The 16,840-nt window shown below is 37.2% G+C and overlaps 1 protein-coding gene across 2 annotated transcripts in view; it reads right to left on the bottom strand.

The window, feature by feature from the left end:
• Window positions 1–708: 708 nt before the first annotated feature.
• The window catches only part of LOC140169423 (protein KRI1 homolog), a 33,619-nt gene continuing 17,487 nt past the window's right edge, over window positions 709–16,840 (bottom strand). For both annotated transcript variants that reach the window (XM_072192686.1, XM_072192693.1), the window contains 10 exons: window positions 16,469–16,578; window positions 15,829–15,955; window positions 14,482–14,577; window positions 13,662–13,832; window positions 11,155–11,230; window positions 10,135–10,256; window positions 8,408–8,540; window positions 7,116–7,311; window positions 5,413–5,514; window positions 709–4,064 (listed from right to left, as the gene is read on the bottom strand). In XM_072192686.1, the coding sequence (XP_072048787.1) occupies window positions 2,993–4,064; window positions 5,413–5,514; window positions 7,116–7,311; window positions 8,408–8,540; window positions 10,135–10,256; window positions 11,155–11,230; window positions 13,662–13,832; window positions 14,482–14,577; window positions 15,829–15,955; window positions 16,469–16,578 (2,205 nt within the window). In that variant the 3' untranslated portion in view covers window positions 709–2,992. The remainder of the gene's footprint in view (window positions 4,065–5,412; window positions 5,515–7,115; window positions 7,312–8,407; window positions 8,541–10,134; window positions 10,257–11,154; window positions 11,231–13,661; window positions 13,833–14,481; window positions 14,578–15,828; window positions 15,956–16,468; window positions 16,579–16,840) is intronic.

The raw sequence follows: 16,840 nt of genomic DNA, 5'->3' as shown, positions 1-16,840 counted from the left end.
TGGTGACCTCGAAATGACCTTCCAAAAATTTGGCTTAAAATGTTGACTGGACCCACCAAGTTTCATGCCCATACGACAGTTTTTACTAATTTGACCTCAGATGACCCCTGGTGACCTCGAAATAACCTTCCAAAAATTTGGCTTCAAATGTTGACTGTACCCACCAAGTTTCATGCCCATCCGACACTTTTTACTAATTTGACCTCAGATGACCCCTGGTGACCTCGCTCAGATGACCCCTGGTGACCTCGAAATGACCTTCCAAAAATTTGGCTTTAAATGTTGACTGTACCCACCAAGTTTCATGCCCATACGACAGTTTTTACTAATTTGACCTCAGATGACCTCTGGTGACCTTGAAATGACCTTGCAAAAATTTGGCTTTAAATGTTGACTGGACCCACCAAGTTTCATGGCCATACGACAGTTTTTACTAATTTGACCTCAGATGACCCCTAGATGACCTCAGTGACCTTGACCCACTAACCAATACGAACCGGTTCTGTCTCGGGTCAAGATGCACCCACCCACCAAGTTTGAGGAACGTGCGACTCATAGTCTCCGAGAAAATAGGCGGAAAGCAAACTTTAACCAAAACTTTAACCAAATTTGTCACATACACACCCCCACACACCCACCCCATACACACATACATACATACGGAAAAGTGATTATATAGTCTCCTGCCTTATCAGGCGAGACAAAAATTGAGGTCACAACTCATTTACATAAAATTTATTGCAAATTCAACATTTTCAGGGGGCCCAAAGTCGATGTGGTCCACCTGCACAGCTGCAGTTAGTATTTCAAATGATAATTACTGTTACCCAATTGCCTGTTATATTTGAAACACATACTCCCTCTGTGTAAGACTTTGGATAAATCTTAAACAGAGGGAGTGTGGAATTTAAACGAGATAGCTCAAGTACTTGCCTCCATGCTCCCCCACTATGAATGATATGACTTTAATCTTCCACACAGGGAGTATGAATTTCAAATTGAGTTACCTGAATAGGTTACTCCATTTGAAATCTACACCCCCTATGTGAGATATTAAGATCATGTCTTCCATAGGGAGCATGTGGATTTCAACTGGAATAGCATATTTAACCACCTATTTATAGTGTGCATTTTATGCAGCAATACATGATTATGAAACAGCTAAAATAGAAACATATCTGGCAAAAGAAAATCAATATTAATTGACCTATCAAATGACAAGTCTTTTTACCAGTTATATAAAAATAATTACGACTCTAAACAGCGATATAATGTATACATTTTCTGCATACACTATCTTGCCTGTATCTGTTATGCAACAATGGGCTATGCGAGTTGAAATTCATACACCCCTTTGGAAGACAAGACCTTGATCTCCCACACAGGGAGTATAGTTTTCAAACAGAGTCGGGTAACCCTGTTTGAAATTCACAGTTCCTGTGTGGAAGATTAAGGTTATTTTATGTCCTCCATGGAGGGTGTATGGATTTCAACTGGAATAGCTCAATAAGGGAACAACCCAAAATATTGCTGAAGCCCTTTGAGTACTTTTGCTAAAATACTCTCTTCTCATCTGAAATTAAACTGAAAGAATGTCAAAATGACAAATTTTTATATGACAAACATATTCACCCATTTCATTCTGAAGACAGAAATGTTCAGTTCAGTTCATCTCAAACACATTGGTACAGAGGAATAATGTAATACAGTGAAAACATTTTTGTAATTAGTATCACTATACAAAATGCTATACAAAATAATTAAAGGAGAATTTTGTGATCCTAGCATCCTCTTTTTGTGACATTTTTTAGTAGATATCCATGAAAAAAGCTTATTCCCAAAATTTGAGTTGATTCCGATTTTGCGGTGGCGAGTTATGCATGATCATGTGTATTACTCTGCTCCATAGGCCACTGTTGTAATTTCGTTCTAGTATACCAAAAAATTCAAATTTGACAATATTTTTGCTAAACAAATTAATCTGCAAGAAATTTTTGGTGCATAAACATTATGTAGCCAGTGGTTTCCAGTGGTATAAAAATCTTAACTTTTTTGGAAAAAAGTGGGGGATGAGGCTGTGGATCACAAAATGCCCTTTTAATATACAAATGAGATACTTTTGTATTACAAAATAATATTAAATTTCACACAAAGCTTTGTCGATCTTTTGGGTTGTTCCCCGAGTAATCATGGAATAGCAGATGGGACTGGTTTAAATGGGCTATTCCAGATGAAATCCACACACCCCTATGGAATACATGACTTTAATCTTCCACCCATTCAATGTCATCTGCTCCAAAATGGGCTATTCAAGTTGAAATCCATACGCCCCTTACAGAATACATGACTTTAATCTTTCGCACAGGGAGTGTGAATTTCAAATTGATTTACTTTAATAGGCAACCCCATTTGAAATCAACACTCCCTCTGTAGGATATCAAGGTCATGTCTTCCATAGGGGGTGTATGAACAGGATTTCAGATGGAATAGCCCAATCTTATTTTATGCAATACAAAATATTTGAGCCATTGGCTACGTGAATTCATTTGTGAGCACAAAATATGCATCACAGTCACTGAAATGGTGTATTAAGATAAGACTTCAGTATTGTTAAAAGAAATGCTTTATATTTTATAGCTTGTATCTACAGCGATCAGTTCAATGCTTGAGATAGAGTTCATTAGTCTACCTTTTTATGCTGATTTCCTACTTTCCTGCAGTTTGCCGCTTTGATGAAGATTTTGCTTCACTTTGCAGTCGCACCAGCGGCAAGCCGATATAGCAATCACTCCACCGGCAGGCAAATTGAGTTGAATTCAAGTGAACTCTGGAGCGGTGCTGCTCTGATGTACAAGAACAGGATACGATTTAATTGGCCAATGAACACGGAGCACCGACTGCCGCTTAAAAAAATGGAAGTGGCACTCAGTGGCAAACAGCAGAAAGTATGAAACCAGCATTATTCCAGAAATTTATTTTATCACCCACTTTGTCAGCTCTTGTTCTGTTTCTGTTTTTGATATTCTAATTGATACTTTATCTTCTTTGGGTTTACACCATACGCCTTAAGTCTTGCATCAGAAATCGCATTAATGGGATCCGCATTCCCTCGTCCACCTGCACTCTTTCTTTTTTTCCTTCGTTTCCTCCCTCCACCCCCTTCATTCCCTGGAGATTCAGTTTGCTGCTTCTTATACATAGAAGCTGCTTGATTTTGACTACTACTAATTTGCTGCTTTTGTCGTAAGCTTTGGTTCCCTTTCTTGAAACTAGTAAGACTAAATTGTCCTTGTTTATTAGAAGCTCCTTGACTATGAGATTTTGACGACCCACCACCTGATGACCACGCAGGTCCCTTTCTATGCTTAGATTGGGTACCTTGCCTACTATCACCACCATGACTTGGTGATACAAATTTCCCTGCACCAGTATGAACTGGTGTTGGTATAGATTTCCTTTTAAGAGGAGCTTTCACTTTCCCACTCTGTGCAGATGAGGACAAACTTCCAACATGTACCTCCTGTTTCTTTTTATCATGCAATTCCTGGTCTTCATCTTCACTGTCAGAATGTGCCACAGTTCTTTTCATGTCTGCTACATCCTTATTAGGAGATGCTACTGCCTTATTAGAAGATGTATTTTCCTTACTAGGAGATGTAATGTCCTTATTAGAAGATACTACTTCCTTATTAGGAGATGCAGATTCTTCCAAGTTTGATTGTTTGCGTTTCCTCTTTTTTCGTTTCCTTGACATATTCTTGCTCTCCGTCTCATCCACATCCTGCTCCATACTTTCATCCATTTGGCTTGAGGACAAAACATCATCGTCATCCTTGTTCAAAGATACTACTCCCTTATTAGGAGATGTAGTTTCCTTATTAGGAGCTGCAATGTCCTTATTAGGAGACGAGGCATCTTCGTCCTTTCTCCTCTTCTTTTTCCTCCTCTTTTTCTTACCCTCTGGAGATGTCACGTCTGCATCCTGTGATACCTTAGTAGATTCCTCCTGAGGTTTAGTTCCTTCATTGCCTGTGGTGTCTTCATCTTGGTCCTCGTCTTCGGATCTAAAGAAACATGTAAAAAATCCAAATATATTAAAATACACTTAATTTAAACTTCATCACTTGCAACAGCAATTTGTCAGCAATGGATAAGGGATGGCTTCAGAACCCAGCCTCCAGTGCCCTGGCAAAACCAGTGATTGGGCTTGCTTCTATTGCTGAGAACAATAGAACAAGGGTCGTGAAAAATGAAATGACTTCACCGGCAATTTGATGTACAATTTGCAATGGTGTGCGTACAACTTCAATAGTGAAATAGACTTATCCAATATTTGATTGACAGTTGCTGGGCATTCGAGTACATCAAATTTATCCAAGATGGGAACACCAAGTGCCATTTATGGCAAAAATACAGCTTATTTAGCCAATATCAACATGGGGTCATGAGGTAAAATATTTTCTTTACATATTGCACTAACACCTCAGCTACTTGGTACTTCACAATATTCATGATTACAATGGAAAGAAAATACCAAATGCTCATAATTTTTTGTCATTTAGATTTTTTTATAGTGTTTTTGAGTTTGCATGCTTCATGGAACAATTGGCCCTCATCGATCATTAACAGATGATGCTGGACTTTGCCTCTTGGTGACTGGTCTTTATCTCTTTAGTTTATTATGAGTATAGTTAACAAACAAGTCCATTCTAATGATATTCATTAAAGCAATTTTGCAACATGCCTGGTAGGCAGTCATTGATCAATGCAATTTATGTAAAGCGTGACATAAGTTCATGGTTGACATTTTCATCAATTAGCAATAAGTTCCAATTGTCCAGGGGAATTTCAAGCTAACTCAATTTTTCCATGAGAGTGTACTAAACCACAGCCAGGGTTCAAACCCACAACCTCTTGCACCATAGTCGAACGCCTTATCATTGAGCTAACTTGACTGCATTAAATATTGTTCTCCTTTTGTACAAACCATATTTTGAAAAGACTGATTGACTCAACACTCCTGAAGAATAAGAAAATTGCTTAAATTGCAAAGTGGCTGAGAATAAATTCATATCAACATAATTTATCTAAGTATCTTTGTCTCTGCTTGTCTTATACTATCCCACAATCTCACAAAATGGAAACAAGTTTTTTGGATTAATGCTCTTCGTGCTGGCCATAGGCTTCATCATAAAAAGTCCAAGTTTAGAGATACTTTCTCTAAATATCAAGAGCTATCTGAAGAACCACTAAACCAATACTGGGTTTGTTTGCACTCATTTTAATGCATTTTTCATGCTGATTCCAAATCTGGTCATGAAAATGTATAATTCTGAAATTTCCTGAATTTTAAAATAAAAATTTGGAACTTGTCGTCTGCAGTTGTCACCTGTGTGGAGAGGGTTAACTTACATCTCCTCCTCCATAAGGCTCAGAAAGATTCTCTTCTTCAGCTGCTCATTCTTGGATCTCTTTTTGAACATCTTGATGTCATATATTTCTTCTTCCTTGGTTCTGTAACAATAAATGAATATTCATGAGAAGAATAGATGGTCTACAGGCTGTATCAAAATGATTGGTAGCCAGCAATTCTGATGTTTATTGATAAGCCTGCCCCTTCCAAATGCAACATTGGGTACTCTTGAAATATCCAGAACGTATAGTTCAAGCAAGAGAATGGCTTTTTTTTTTAACTGCCTGAAAAAGTGTGTGAATTTGGCCTTAAAAGGCCCAAAACAGGCTGAAAAAAAAAGCGTAAATTTGGCAAAGGCAAATTCAGGCACAAGCCTGACAATTCTCATGCCTGATAGTTTATGAAACATTTTACAATTAATCTACAAATTATTTGGATCTTATGTTGAATTTTGATAATTGTCAGACTCATCCATTATCAATTAAACTGATGGGTACCAAGCATTTTGATACAACTTGTATATTGGGCTATTCACCTTGGCCTGGGGTGGACATTTTTAAAATGAATTTAGAAGAGCAGCAACGACACCACTTGCATTACATTCTAGATGTTAAATCTACATCATATGCAAAATTTGAGGAAAAATGTATGAGTCCGTTTTATTTTAGGGTCATTTGTCTATAACTGGTCTTTACATGTAGCCCTATGGAGAGAGTGCCTGTTGAGGGCGCTATATCCCCCATTTTAGGAACAAAAATGTGATTTAAAAAAAACGGACTCGTGCAAATTTTCAAAAATTTTCAGAGTATGTAGTATGAACATGTAGAAATATAATCAAGTAGTTACCCTACCTGCTCTTCTCCGAAAAAATAAAAAGTCCTATACCTCAATGATAATGAAACCTAGGTGTATTCCACTTTATATCCATACACATCCTATGGCAGACATGACCTTAACCTTAACACCTTCACCTTAAGATAGGGAGTGTAATATTCAAATGGGGTTACCTGAATGGGTGACTTCATTTGAAATCTACACTCCGTGTGTGGGAGATTAAGGTCATGTCTTCCATAGAGGGTGTATGGACTGCATCTGGAATAGCACATTATAGGTCCACAAAATAGGAAGCTACAGAGTGTTCAAATGAAATGCACAACCAGTATATAGTCTCAATACTCTTTAACATTGGAAATATTTGAAAGCATCTAAATTGTGATGTGGCTGAACTTGATTTAAGCATTCGTTTCTTCAAAATTAGATACTGTATTTCCTCGAATAGTCGCCCCCGTCAAATAAACGCCTCCACCATTTTTTTCAACCAAGATGTTTCAAAAATGCCGATATTTCCATGCTATCTTGGCAATCTTGTACACATGGTCGATAATCGGCGAAAATCTGGACGGAGACCCAGCAATCAGTGTTCCTAAGTTCATAGTTTGTCATTTCAGCGTGAATTTTAAGCTTACCTAATGATTTTAACTGGAATTATCGTTCTAAAAATGACCTCTAATAAACGCCGCCTGTTTGGAAAATGCAACACCCCGGGGGCACTTATTCGAGGAAATACGATATGTCGAATTCTATCACTTTGTTGGTCCAAATGTCAAGTGATGTTTAAACTTTCCCAAATCCCAAATGTACTAGGAATACACCCAAATTTAATACAAATACACCCAAATGTATTACAAATACATCCAATTACCTATATTGTGATGTCTTCTTAACAGACACCCACTGGTTGAGTTCCTTGTCCTTAGCTGCTAGCACCTCCTCTACACTCAGACCAAAATCATTAGGCATAACACCACGATATTTGAATCGACATGGCAGATCACCAATTAGATCTTCATAATCCAATTTGTAGTACTCCTCCATGTATTCATCAAATGTTTTATCAGCTGAAAATGAAAATGGAAGAATAATTTACTATTTGTTCATAATGCATCGATTGTACTATGTTTGACGACTTCAACTTAAAAAACGTGCCGGTTTTCCAAAAACCTAAATAATACCCCACGTTCAAGAACCATACACATGCTAACAGAAGTTATATATTGAGGGTTCAGAACCAGAAAACTGTAACTCACAATGATCAGCTCTCACAAAATGAGCATAAAGTTGGCTTCTTGCTTTGCCCTTCAAAAATCAATATTTCCTTCACAATGCCTTTTGTTTTCAGTTGAATTTGGTCATGATCAATGGACTCTATCTTCTATAGTGCCCTGGCGACTTTATGCTCATTTTGGTCGAGCAGGTGATTGAGAGTTGAGGTTTTCTGGCTCTCAATCTTCGATATAGTGTATTCTGTTACTATCAAAACCCATTATTGCATGTTAACTTGTCAAGATGCATCATATGGAAACAATATATTTCAAATCATGATTGAAGATGGAATGCGGTAAAGCGTGCACATTCTACGCAGAACCATAAGCGAGGCTGCTCGTACAATTTTCCCGCAATATGTGTGGTCACTTGCACCACGGATATGCGTATGCGCTTTACCTTGATGTAAACAACCTCAAATACTTGGGCAAAGATGTGATATTTTCTCTTCAAATCACACTATTTGCGGTAAACGAATAGAAATATAGGTTGCTGTCTTATGGGGGTGTGTTTGCCAGTAATCATTTGTATGAAAATATGCGGATATACACAGAATTGAGGATGGTCCTCACTTCCAAACTTATGCCATCGACAAGAAACATTTCAAAATTCCATTTTCCTAAAAAATCCCTTATTTGATACTACTAGGTGCATCCACGGTTGCCAGGTACTATTGAATATAATTTGCATTTGCAAAAATTAAGCACAAATGGCAGAAAATTTCCTCGGTAAGGTGATTGAAAACCAAGGCATACAGTATGCAGATCTATGGATTATTGTGTGCATGGTGCACGGTTGACAGCAAACATGTGTGTGAGGGGTGTCCATGTGGGGGTGTGGTGGGGGTGGGGTGGGGTGCGGGGGGCATGCCTGTTATACTACAATACATACTTGGATCAAAGTTTGGTTTTTCAATCTTCACAGCATCAGCAAAGCCAGCATTTTTCCTCTTCTTTTTCTTAGATGACTCTCCTTTGTCTTTGCCAGATTTCTTGGAAACTGACGGATCGTAATCTGCATCCATCTAAAACAATATCAATATTAATGCGCGATGTGTAAATGCTGGATTGATTGACATCACAAGACAGTATCAACCTAATTAGCATACTTTTCCAAACTTCTCTTTTACATCTGGTTTATTACCCTTTTTAGTCCAATGGACACTGCTGCCTTTCTTACAGTGCCCGCTGTGTGCAAATTAAGAAAAAAATCAGGTCGTCCTGTGTGACTCATCCAGCGGATGACCAGGTCATGAAATCTGGTCATCCGCCATATATATATATATATATTAAAATGTTAAATTTTAAAAGTTAAATTAGAACTTTGCAAATTAAAAGCACTTTTTTTAAAAATCAACCATGAATGATCCTAGCAACTAGCTCTAGGTCAAGTAACACCCCAAAAAAGATAATATTAAAAAAACCCTTTTATATAAAGTATGGGCATCCGACGGATAACCTGCAGTGAATTTCTGGTCATCCGCCACCAAATCTGGGCTTCCGGATGCCCCCTTAATTTGCACACTGAGTGCCTGTGATTGGTTCATTCCATTATAATTACCTGAGTAACCAATCAAAATAGAGGTTTTAGATCTTTTAAATTTAATCCCCTTTAGCCCTATAGGCTATTATAGACCATAATCTCTGATTGGCTTATAATTAATATATCGTTATGAACACGGCAGAGTGCCGAATACGCAAAATTGCTGTTCTGAGTAAACGGCGTTTGAAAATCTTGGTACCATTCCATTGGTCCTTCTAAAAATTGAGAACATTCTTGGGCACTCATTTGAAATGTATATTATTGAAGTGAATGTTCACGAATTATTTGCAATAATTAGATGTTCTGAAACAATCGATATCATCCCTCCAAACGGGTATTTACAGCTATTCGGCTTTATGCTGAATCCAAAATGTCTCTACCGCTGCGCAAATAGTTGTATACGAGGTAGAATACGCATTCAACTTGTGTAGACCATAGCGCGCATTCTTGATTTTGGGCTTTCATGTAGAAATTACTGGTTGTCCAAAAGCTGTAGACTTTACATTTGATATATAAGTTAAAAAATAGTTATCCATGTAATATTTAGCAAAACCCCGAGGATTTTAAACCAGAAATAACAATATTGGCCTATATTTTGCATACAATTTATGGGATTTTACGGGAGCGCACTCACATTATTAAGCCATAGCGATATCATGTGGGGAATGTTTGTACTTATATTGGTATCACTGGATAGAAGACACCTATAGCTATCCATTGGTATCAAATATAATAGTATAGGACATTTAATACAGAAAATTCGAGGTTTTCAGCTATACAATACTACAGATCAACTTGATTTGTACAGCTAAGTATACGATTCGTCTTTTGGTCGAATTCATTAATTGCACTCAGGCGCGATTCGTCCAAATCAAAATTTCGATATCTACGTCAGGGAGTAACATTTATCATTAATTTTTGTTGGAAATAAAAGATCATCTGAAACATAATCACAAGCATACAATAACTCAATTTACTCAAAATTCTCGATTCGTCACTCTGCCAAATTCATAACGATATGATATAAGGCTCTGTGTAACCAACAAAAATAGCTGATAAATATGCCTTATACTTACAATGAAATCTGGGTCATCACAGTGAGGTTCATACGTCTTATCATCTTCATAATCTCCCTCTCCTTCTCCATAATCCTCCTCATCTCCGTATTCCTCTTCCTCATCCCAAGCGCCATAGTTTTCTGAAGAAAAAAAAACACCCCACATCATCATAGGCTTGATGCAGAGAAGATAACGTACCTTTCCCACAATCCTCTGCAACATGATGCATCACCTCATTACATCAAATGACACGCCTATTCTTTATACAGGTTCCATTTGTTTTCATGTTGAGAATAGACTTGCTAAACATGGGTCAATAGTCAAGAAATAAACATATTTTGCAAGATCTGGATGTGCTCTGTTCATTACTATCGACCCATGTTGCACTAGATAGCAAATCAGCACAAAAAATTGAAATGGAAGAAATGCGGTGTATGATATATCATACTAAAGCAATGGAACCAAATTTGAGACCTGTTCCCACAAAATGAGAGGAAAGTTGCTAATCTTTATTTTTGAGTTATGGCCAGATACATAATCTTTATAAAGCTATACACCTTGCCAGGATTGCTCCTTCACTTCATGTTCAAAAGTCAATATTTTAATGAAGAATTATTTTGTTTGCTGACATGTTCAATGAACTCTATCTCCTTTTCTTCCCCAGCGACTATCTGCTCATTTTGTGAGTACAGGTCTCATTTATTTCATTGACAGCTCTTTTCCAATCTTATATGCATAGACGTTACAAGCTTATAATATTCGATGCCGTAGTCATCAGTCTAGTCGTAGCATGCAGACTATCCAAGGGGTTTCTTTTTGTGGGGTACCTTATACTGCTTGTTTACTAAATAAATTCTGCAATGGCAAAATTTGTGATTTTTTTCCTTCTTCTTGATTTGCATAATTTTATTTTATTGAAAATTGTAGGGGCCATTTTCGGCGTTGGGTGCTATATTAAGCACTTTGTTGTATCCTGGGTTTCATATGGTTAGGATTAATGCAGCTAATCATCAAGAATTCAAGCAGATATCAACATACCTTCATCGTACTCATCTCCAATATCTGGCTTCATACCATCATCTGCCTGGGCTTCATAGTCTTCATTGAAGATGTTCTAGAAATAAACATGATCAAATAACAGTCAGGTGTTGATTATGATTTCTAAATATTAAAAGTAAGTCTAAATGGAAATCTCATTCTACAGGGCGAGTCAAAAAAAGTGCAATACAGAAAGGAATCCATTTTTATTTTAAAACCGAGTTGAACCTTTGAAGTTTTAAAACATTTTATATATGGTATATCTATAAGTGACCTTGTGTGAACAAATTAAGGAATTAGCATTTACCGTTTTGTTTTTATGACACATTTTATAACGCTACCCAATTGTAATGTTTGTCCAAGAGACATCTAAAATTTGAATGTCAGCCCAATCTGTGTAATATAGATTTGGAACAACTGCCATGTTCTTAACCTCATTGGCATTGAAATAAAATGGAGCACCCAAGTGTTATTGCCCTTTTCTTGTTTAAGGAGAAGAAACATTATTTGTTGTTATTTTCATTTTACCTTTACTTTAAAGATGTTTATTCTCTATCAAAAACATACAAATTTGTAAGCGGGTTTTTCAAATGTCAAAATGTAATGCGCGCAAATTGAAGTGGAGTGAATTACAAAATATCCAGTAAGTTGGACATATTGGGATTTTTAAAAAAACTGGAGTTGGAGTCAAGTGAGGTATGAAAGACTTCATTTAAGTCAGTTTCAGATCCGGTGCCTTTACCGTGCACTTTGTGCTCTCATTCAAAATACATGGTACCTCGTGGACAAATAACAAAATTGGGTATCGCAGCAAAAGGACTCATAAAAATTAAACGGTAGTCGCGATTCACTTCATATTTTCACAGAAGGTGGCCATTGAGTATGGCATTTATATAATTTTCCAATATTGGGAGAGTTTGACTTGGTTCTTTAACTTCTTACATAAATATCGATTCTTTGCTCTATTGCAGTTTTTTTTTACTCACCCTGTATTACTGTGGCTCATGGTTACATGTAATAGTTATTCCACGCAGGGCCGTAGCAAGGTTGAAAAATGTGGGGCGGCCATCACAAATGTGGGGCGGCCAAATTACAAATATAGGCCCAAATTGAAATAAATATAAAGAAAAACATAACAAATTTCTCAAAAAGTGGGGCGGCCATGGCATCCCCGGCCGCCCCGCTTGCTACGGCCCTGATTCCACGAGTAGCCTTCAGGCCACGAGTGGAATAAGTTACTTGTACTAAGGCAGAGTGATACATGGCAAAAAGGAGCACTCTACAAGGACAAAACTCTAGCCAAGTAATCTATGTTTACAAACATACTGAGGTCATGGTTATGTCTTAAAAGTATACACACACATGGAACCCTTGTTGTGAGGTTACATAATGTTACTGGGAAATTTTAATTGAAAAAAGGACCACTCTCTTGGGCACACCTGTTATGAGGATGGTACAAGTAGCTACAAGTAGTCTCCCATGTCAAATGTTATGTCTGGAGTAGGACCACTCTCTGGGTGGGTCTGTTTATTTTTAAAGTTTATACTAGAGGGTGGGACAAGTAATCTCCCATGTGACTCATTATGTCTGGAGTGGTACATGGGAGTGGTACATGGGTTTTGACTCCACTCTAAACAGAGTGGTACTAGGCAGTAAAACCACAAGGTATGGTACAAAAGCTATTTATACATTTTCTAAATTTAATACCCATGTTAATAAAGTCTAAATTTATGCTCACACAATTTCACAAAAGCGCATGCCAGTTACACAATATGCAAGCGAATTTGTCATAGGAACTGCCCAACTGTGCCTACCCTACTATCAATCCCCAATGTCTTGTCTATTATATGTAGGTAAGGTTAAATAAACACAAAAAATCTTATGCGGAAACCACTGCACATTCATGCATCCCATGTGATGCCATGAGGCAATCACTGAAGTAATATATATGTGACCTCGCATTTTTGACATTTCATGATTTGAATAAAAATGTAAGCACAGGACAATAAGCTTTAAAATGATACCAAAATTATATACATAGCATCAATACTTTTCAAGATATGGATAATTTTGTAAATGATACCTTGTTTTCCTAAATCGATATTCCGAGTAATGCGCTAATTAGTTCCCTGCTTTACACAGGATTGAATAGGGATTATCATAGTTCAACTGTCAATTATTGATTAAATAAACCTCTTTTCAATAAGTTCTTTCAAGGATTTGAAAGTCCACTTAGTCCCAAGGTCAAATAGCATCAAAATTACGAATTCCAAAATTAGATTTTTTTTTATGGGAATGTCATCTTTAAAGGCCTATAACTCAAAAACATGCCTGGCGACTTGTTCCGGGTTTTGTTGGAGCTGGTCACATATACGCACGGGTTCGTTGGCTGGGCCAGCGAACCCCCTGTGGATACTGGTCGGTGATCAGGAAAATTGCTTTTCGACAATATTGTCGACAACATTCTTTTCAACAAAAGCCCTATAATTGTCTCCAACCCTGCATACCTGCATCATTTTGTCGTATTTCTCTGGATCAAAATCCTCTTCTATATCATCCGGATTAAAGCCAACAGTAGCATTGCCTGTGGCTTCTCTTAGCTGTTCCAATTTGTCCATGATTTCTTGTTTCTTTACATTCTTGATGTGCTTCAGTTCATCTCGCTTTCGCTCCTTCTCCTGAAAATAAGAGAAATACAGAGATATCGTCATGACTACCCTATAATGCAAGGTTAAAGTGACTTCTGTGTATTAAAATAATTATTGTGAATATATTAATACCTTCAATAAAACTGCACAGCTTCAAACATACATTGCCTAATACTTTCTCATTGTGGATGAATTAAAGATTGGTCTTAACCCTGGAATTATGGTCTAAAGTATATAAAAGTATACATATTTAGAATGGCAAATACTTGATGAATTAATCTGCGATGCCAAATTTCGGTAAAAATTCTCAGTTTTGGAGGGAAAAAAAGAAAAAATTGACCCAAATATTTTGGGGGCAACATAATCAAAAAATTATTTCTAATGATATGACCTTTGTATAAGTACTGACACTTTTGTCCGTGCCTGGATTCCTCACAAGAAAATCGCACATCTCATCAGTAAACATCTTAACGTGTATAATGGGCTTCTCTAGTTGAAATTAATAATACAACCCCTATGGAAGACATGACCTTAATCTTCCACACATGGGGTATTGATTTCAAATGGAGTCACCCATTCAGGTAAGGCCATTTGCAATTCACACCCCTGTATGAAAGACTAAGCTCATGTCTACCATAGGGTATATGGATTTCAAATGGAACAGTCTATTTTACTTTACCTCTCCTTTCCTCTCTTTTTTCTCTTTCCTTTTTTCTGTTCTTGATGCGTCCTTTCTCCTCACTGAGCCTGACACAGTACGAGGGTATCTCTTGATCTGTGAGAATCAAATCAAAACAAATCAATTTGTTTCCAGTTATAACATCTGCAATTAAGTCAACATGAAAAATACAGGACTGAGCTAACTCAGTCAAATCGCACCCGTCAGGCAACCTTTATTGCAACATAATATTATGGTAAAATCAAAACAACTTTGACAAAATATAAATCTGTAATATGATTACACATTACTGAAAATGGTAAAACACACAATACCACTCACAAGTAACCACCCCCCAAATGCATACAGCACCATTACGATACACACATTTTAGTTGCCCAAACAAGACCGACACATTGGGAGTTTTATTAAATCCCATGTTTTTCATGCTATTTGTGATCAGAGAGAAAGAGCAGTTTACCAACCCAAAGTGTTACTTTAAACAAGACAAAAAATACACACAAATCCAGATCGGCACACAACCCAACTTGAAAAAAAAACCAAGGGAATGTGCCAGCATGGGATTCGAACCTGTGACCTTCCGATCTATAGACGGATGCACGTCTTATCCATTAGGCTACCAGCTCCCACTGATAAACGGTGGTTAAAACTGGGTGCTAATGTAGGCAATCGAGGTATATAATACACACAACCAAATATTACGCTAGTACAAAGTACAGCTGATCATTACTGATGCTTAATCGCTTCCCAGCATAATACAAGTAAAGTAGGTAATGGGGCTTTGCATCCTGCACAAGGACAAATAAACACAATGGGGAAAGACTGCTCGCTACAAGAGGAAACTGAATATAATCAATAAGAAAGAAAGAACAGTTTAACAACCCAAAATTAAATAAAACAACAAATAAACACAAATCTCGACCGGCACACAACCCAACTTGGAAAAAAAGCAAGGGAACACATCCTAATGGACAGGGCGTCTGTATGGAAATCGGAAGGTCAGGGTTCGAATCCCATTCTGGCACATTCCCTTGCTTTTATTTCAAGTTGGGTTGTGTGCTGGTTGGGATTTGTGTTAATTTGTTGTCTTGTTTAATTCTAACACTTTGGGTTGGTAAACTGCTCTCTCTTTCTTTATTAATTTTATTCAGTTTCCTCTTGTAGGGAGCAATCGTTCCCCATTGTGTTTATTTGTTCTTGCGCAGGATGCATAGCCCATTACCTACTTTACTATTTATGATCTATCAACACCATCCAATCAGCACTAACAAAGTTACCCTGCTCTTCCAGGATGTGTTTCCACACCCCAACTCACACAAGCATACACATAACTAGCCATGCACTCACAAAGTCTGTATCAGGTTCCTCAAATCTAAAGTTGAATTTCATCTCAAAGTTGTCCTGTTCTTCTAGGATGCGTTCATCCTCTGAAATCCTGGCCTCCTCCTCATCCTCCTCCTCACTCTCAGATGAACTGAAAATAAACAAACAAATAAATAAATACACACACAATTACACATAAAGAAATCACAGTTGCAACGATAGTCATACTATTTTCTGCCAACTATTCTGCTGACTATTGTTACATCCCTAGCAAATGTAATCAGATCTGAGATGCTGAGATTTCTTTACTGTGCGCCACCAAGCAATAAGGAAAACTTTTACGTTACCAGGGGTCAATGTTTATGTTTCAGGTCAAAATAAGCAGGTCATGATGCACTCTTTCTTTGAAATAAATTGAAAACTTCTTTTGATATTCTCCAGTCATCTTATCGATACTCAAGCACAGATATTACAGCTTCATGTAAAATGCCTTATTTTGTCTTTAAGTGCATCTTTCAACTCAACTACTAGCAGGCTTATGTTAGCAAATCTATGCTCCTATCAAAGATGCCAAAAAAAAGAATTTTTATGATTTTTACAATCCTCCGATTGAGCAAATTGCTGAATGGGCCTTTAATTTGAGTAGTACATCAATATAACATACCTTTCTTCGTCTGCATCTTTGTTGATATATTCCTTATTCAAGATGAAATTGCGTAAGAATTTCTCATCTTCATCAAGTTTAGGATCAGTCCAGTAGGTTCTCAGAGCACCCTGAAATAAAAGCAAAATAAACATACATTGTTGACCTACTGTACAGTTCTATGCAAATGTCTGAAACTCGACCAAGCACTGGGCTATTCCATTGAAAATCCACACTCTCCCTGTAGAAGATTTTGAAAATATCATCCACAGGGAGTATGTTTTTCAAATGTAATTGGTTAGAGTTAATCATTTTGATACCCATACTGCCCCTGTAGTATAGCTTTACCTATATCTTCCTCAACTGGAGTGAGTATTTCAAATGGAAGTTACC

This window comes from Amphiura filiformis, chromosome 1 (assembly GCF_039555335.1).
Source record: "Amphiura filiformis chromosome 1, Afil_fr2py, whole genome shotgun sequence".
Taxonomy (NCBI): Eukaryota; Metazoa; Echinodermata; class Ophiuroidea; order Amphilepidida; family Amphiuridae; genus Amphiura; species Amphiura filiformis.
The sequence above is the reverse complement of the archived record's forward strand: the minus strand, read 5'-3'. Positions and strand labels throughout refer to the sequence as shown.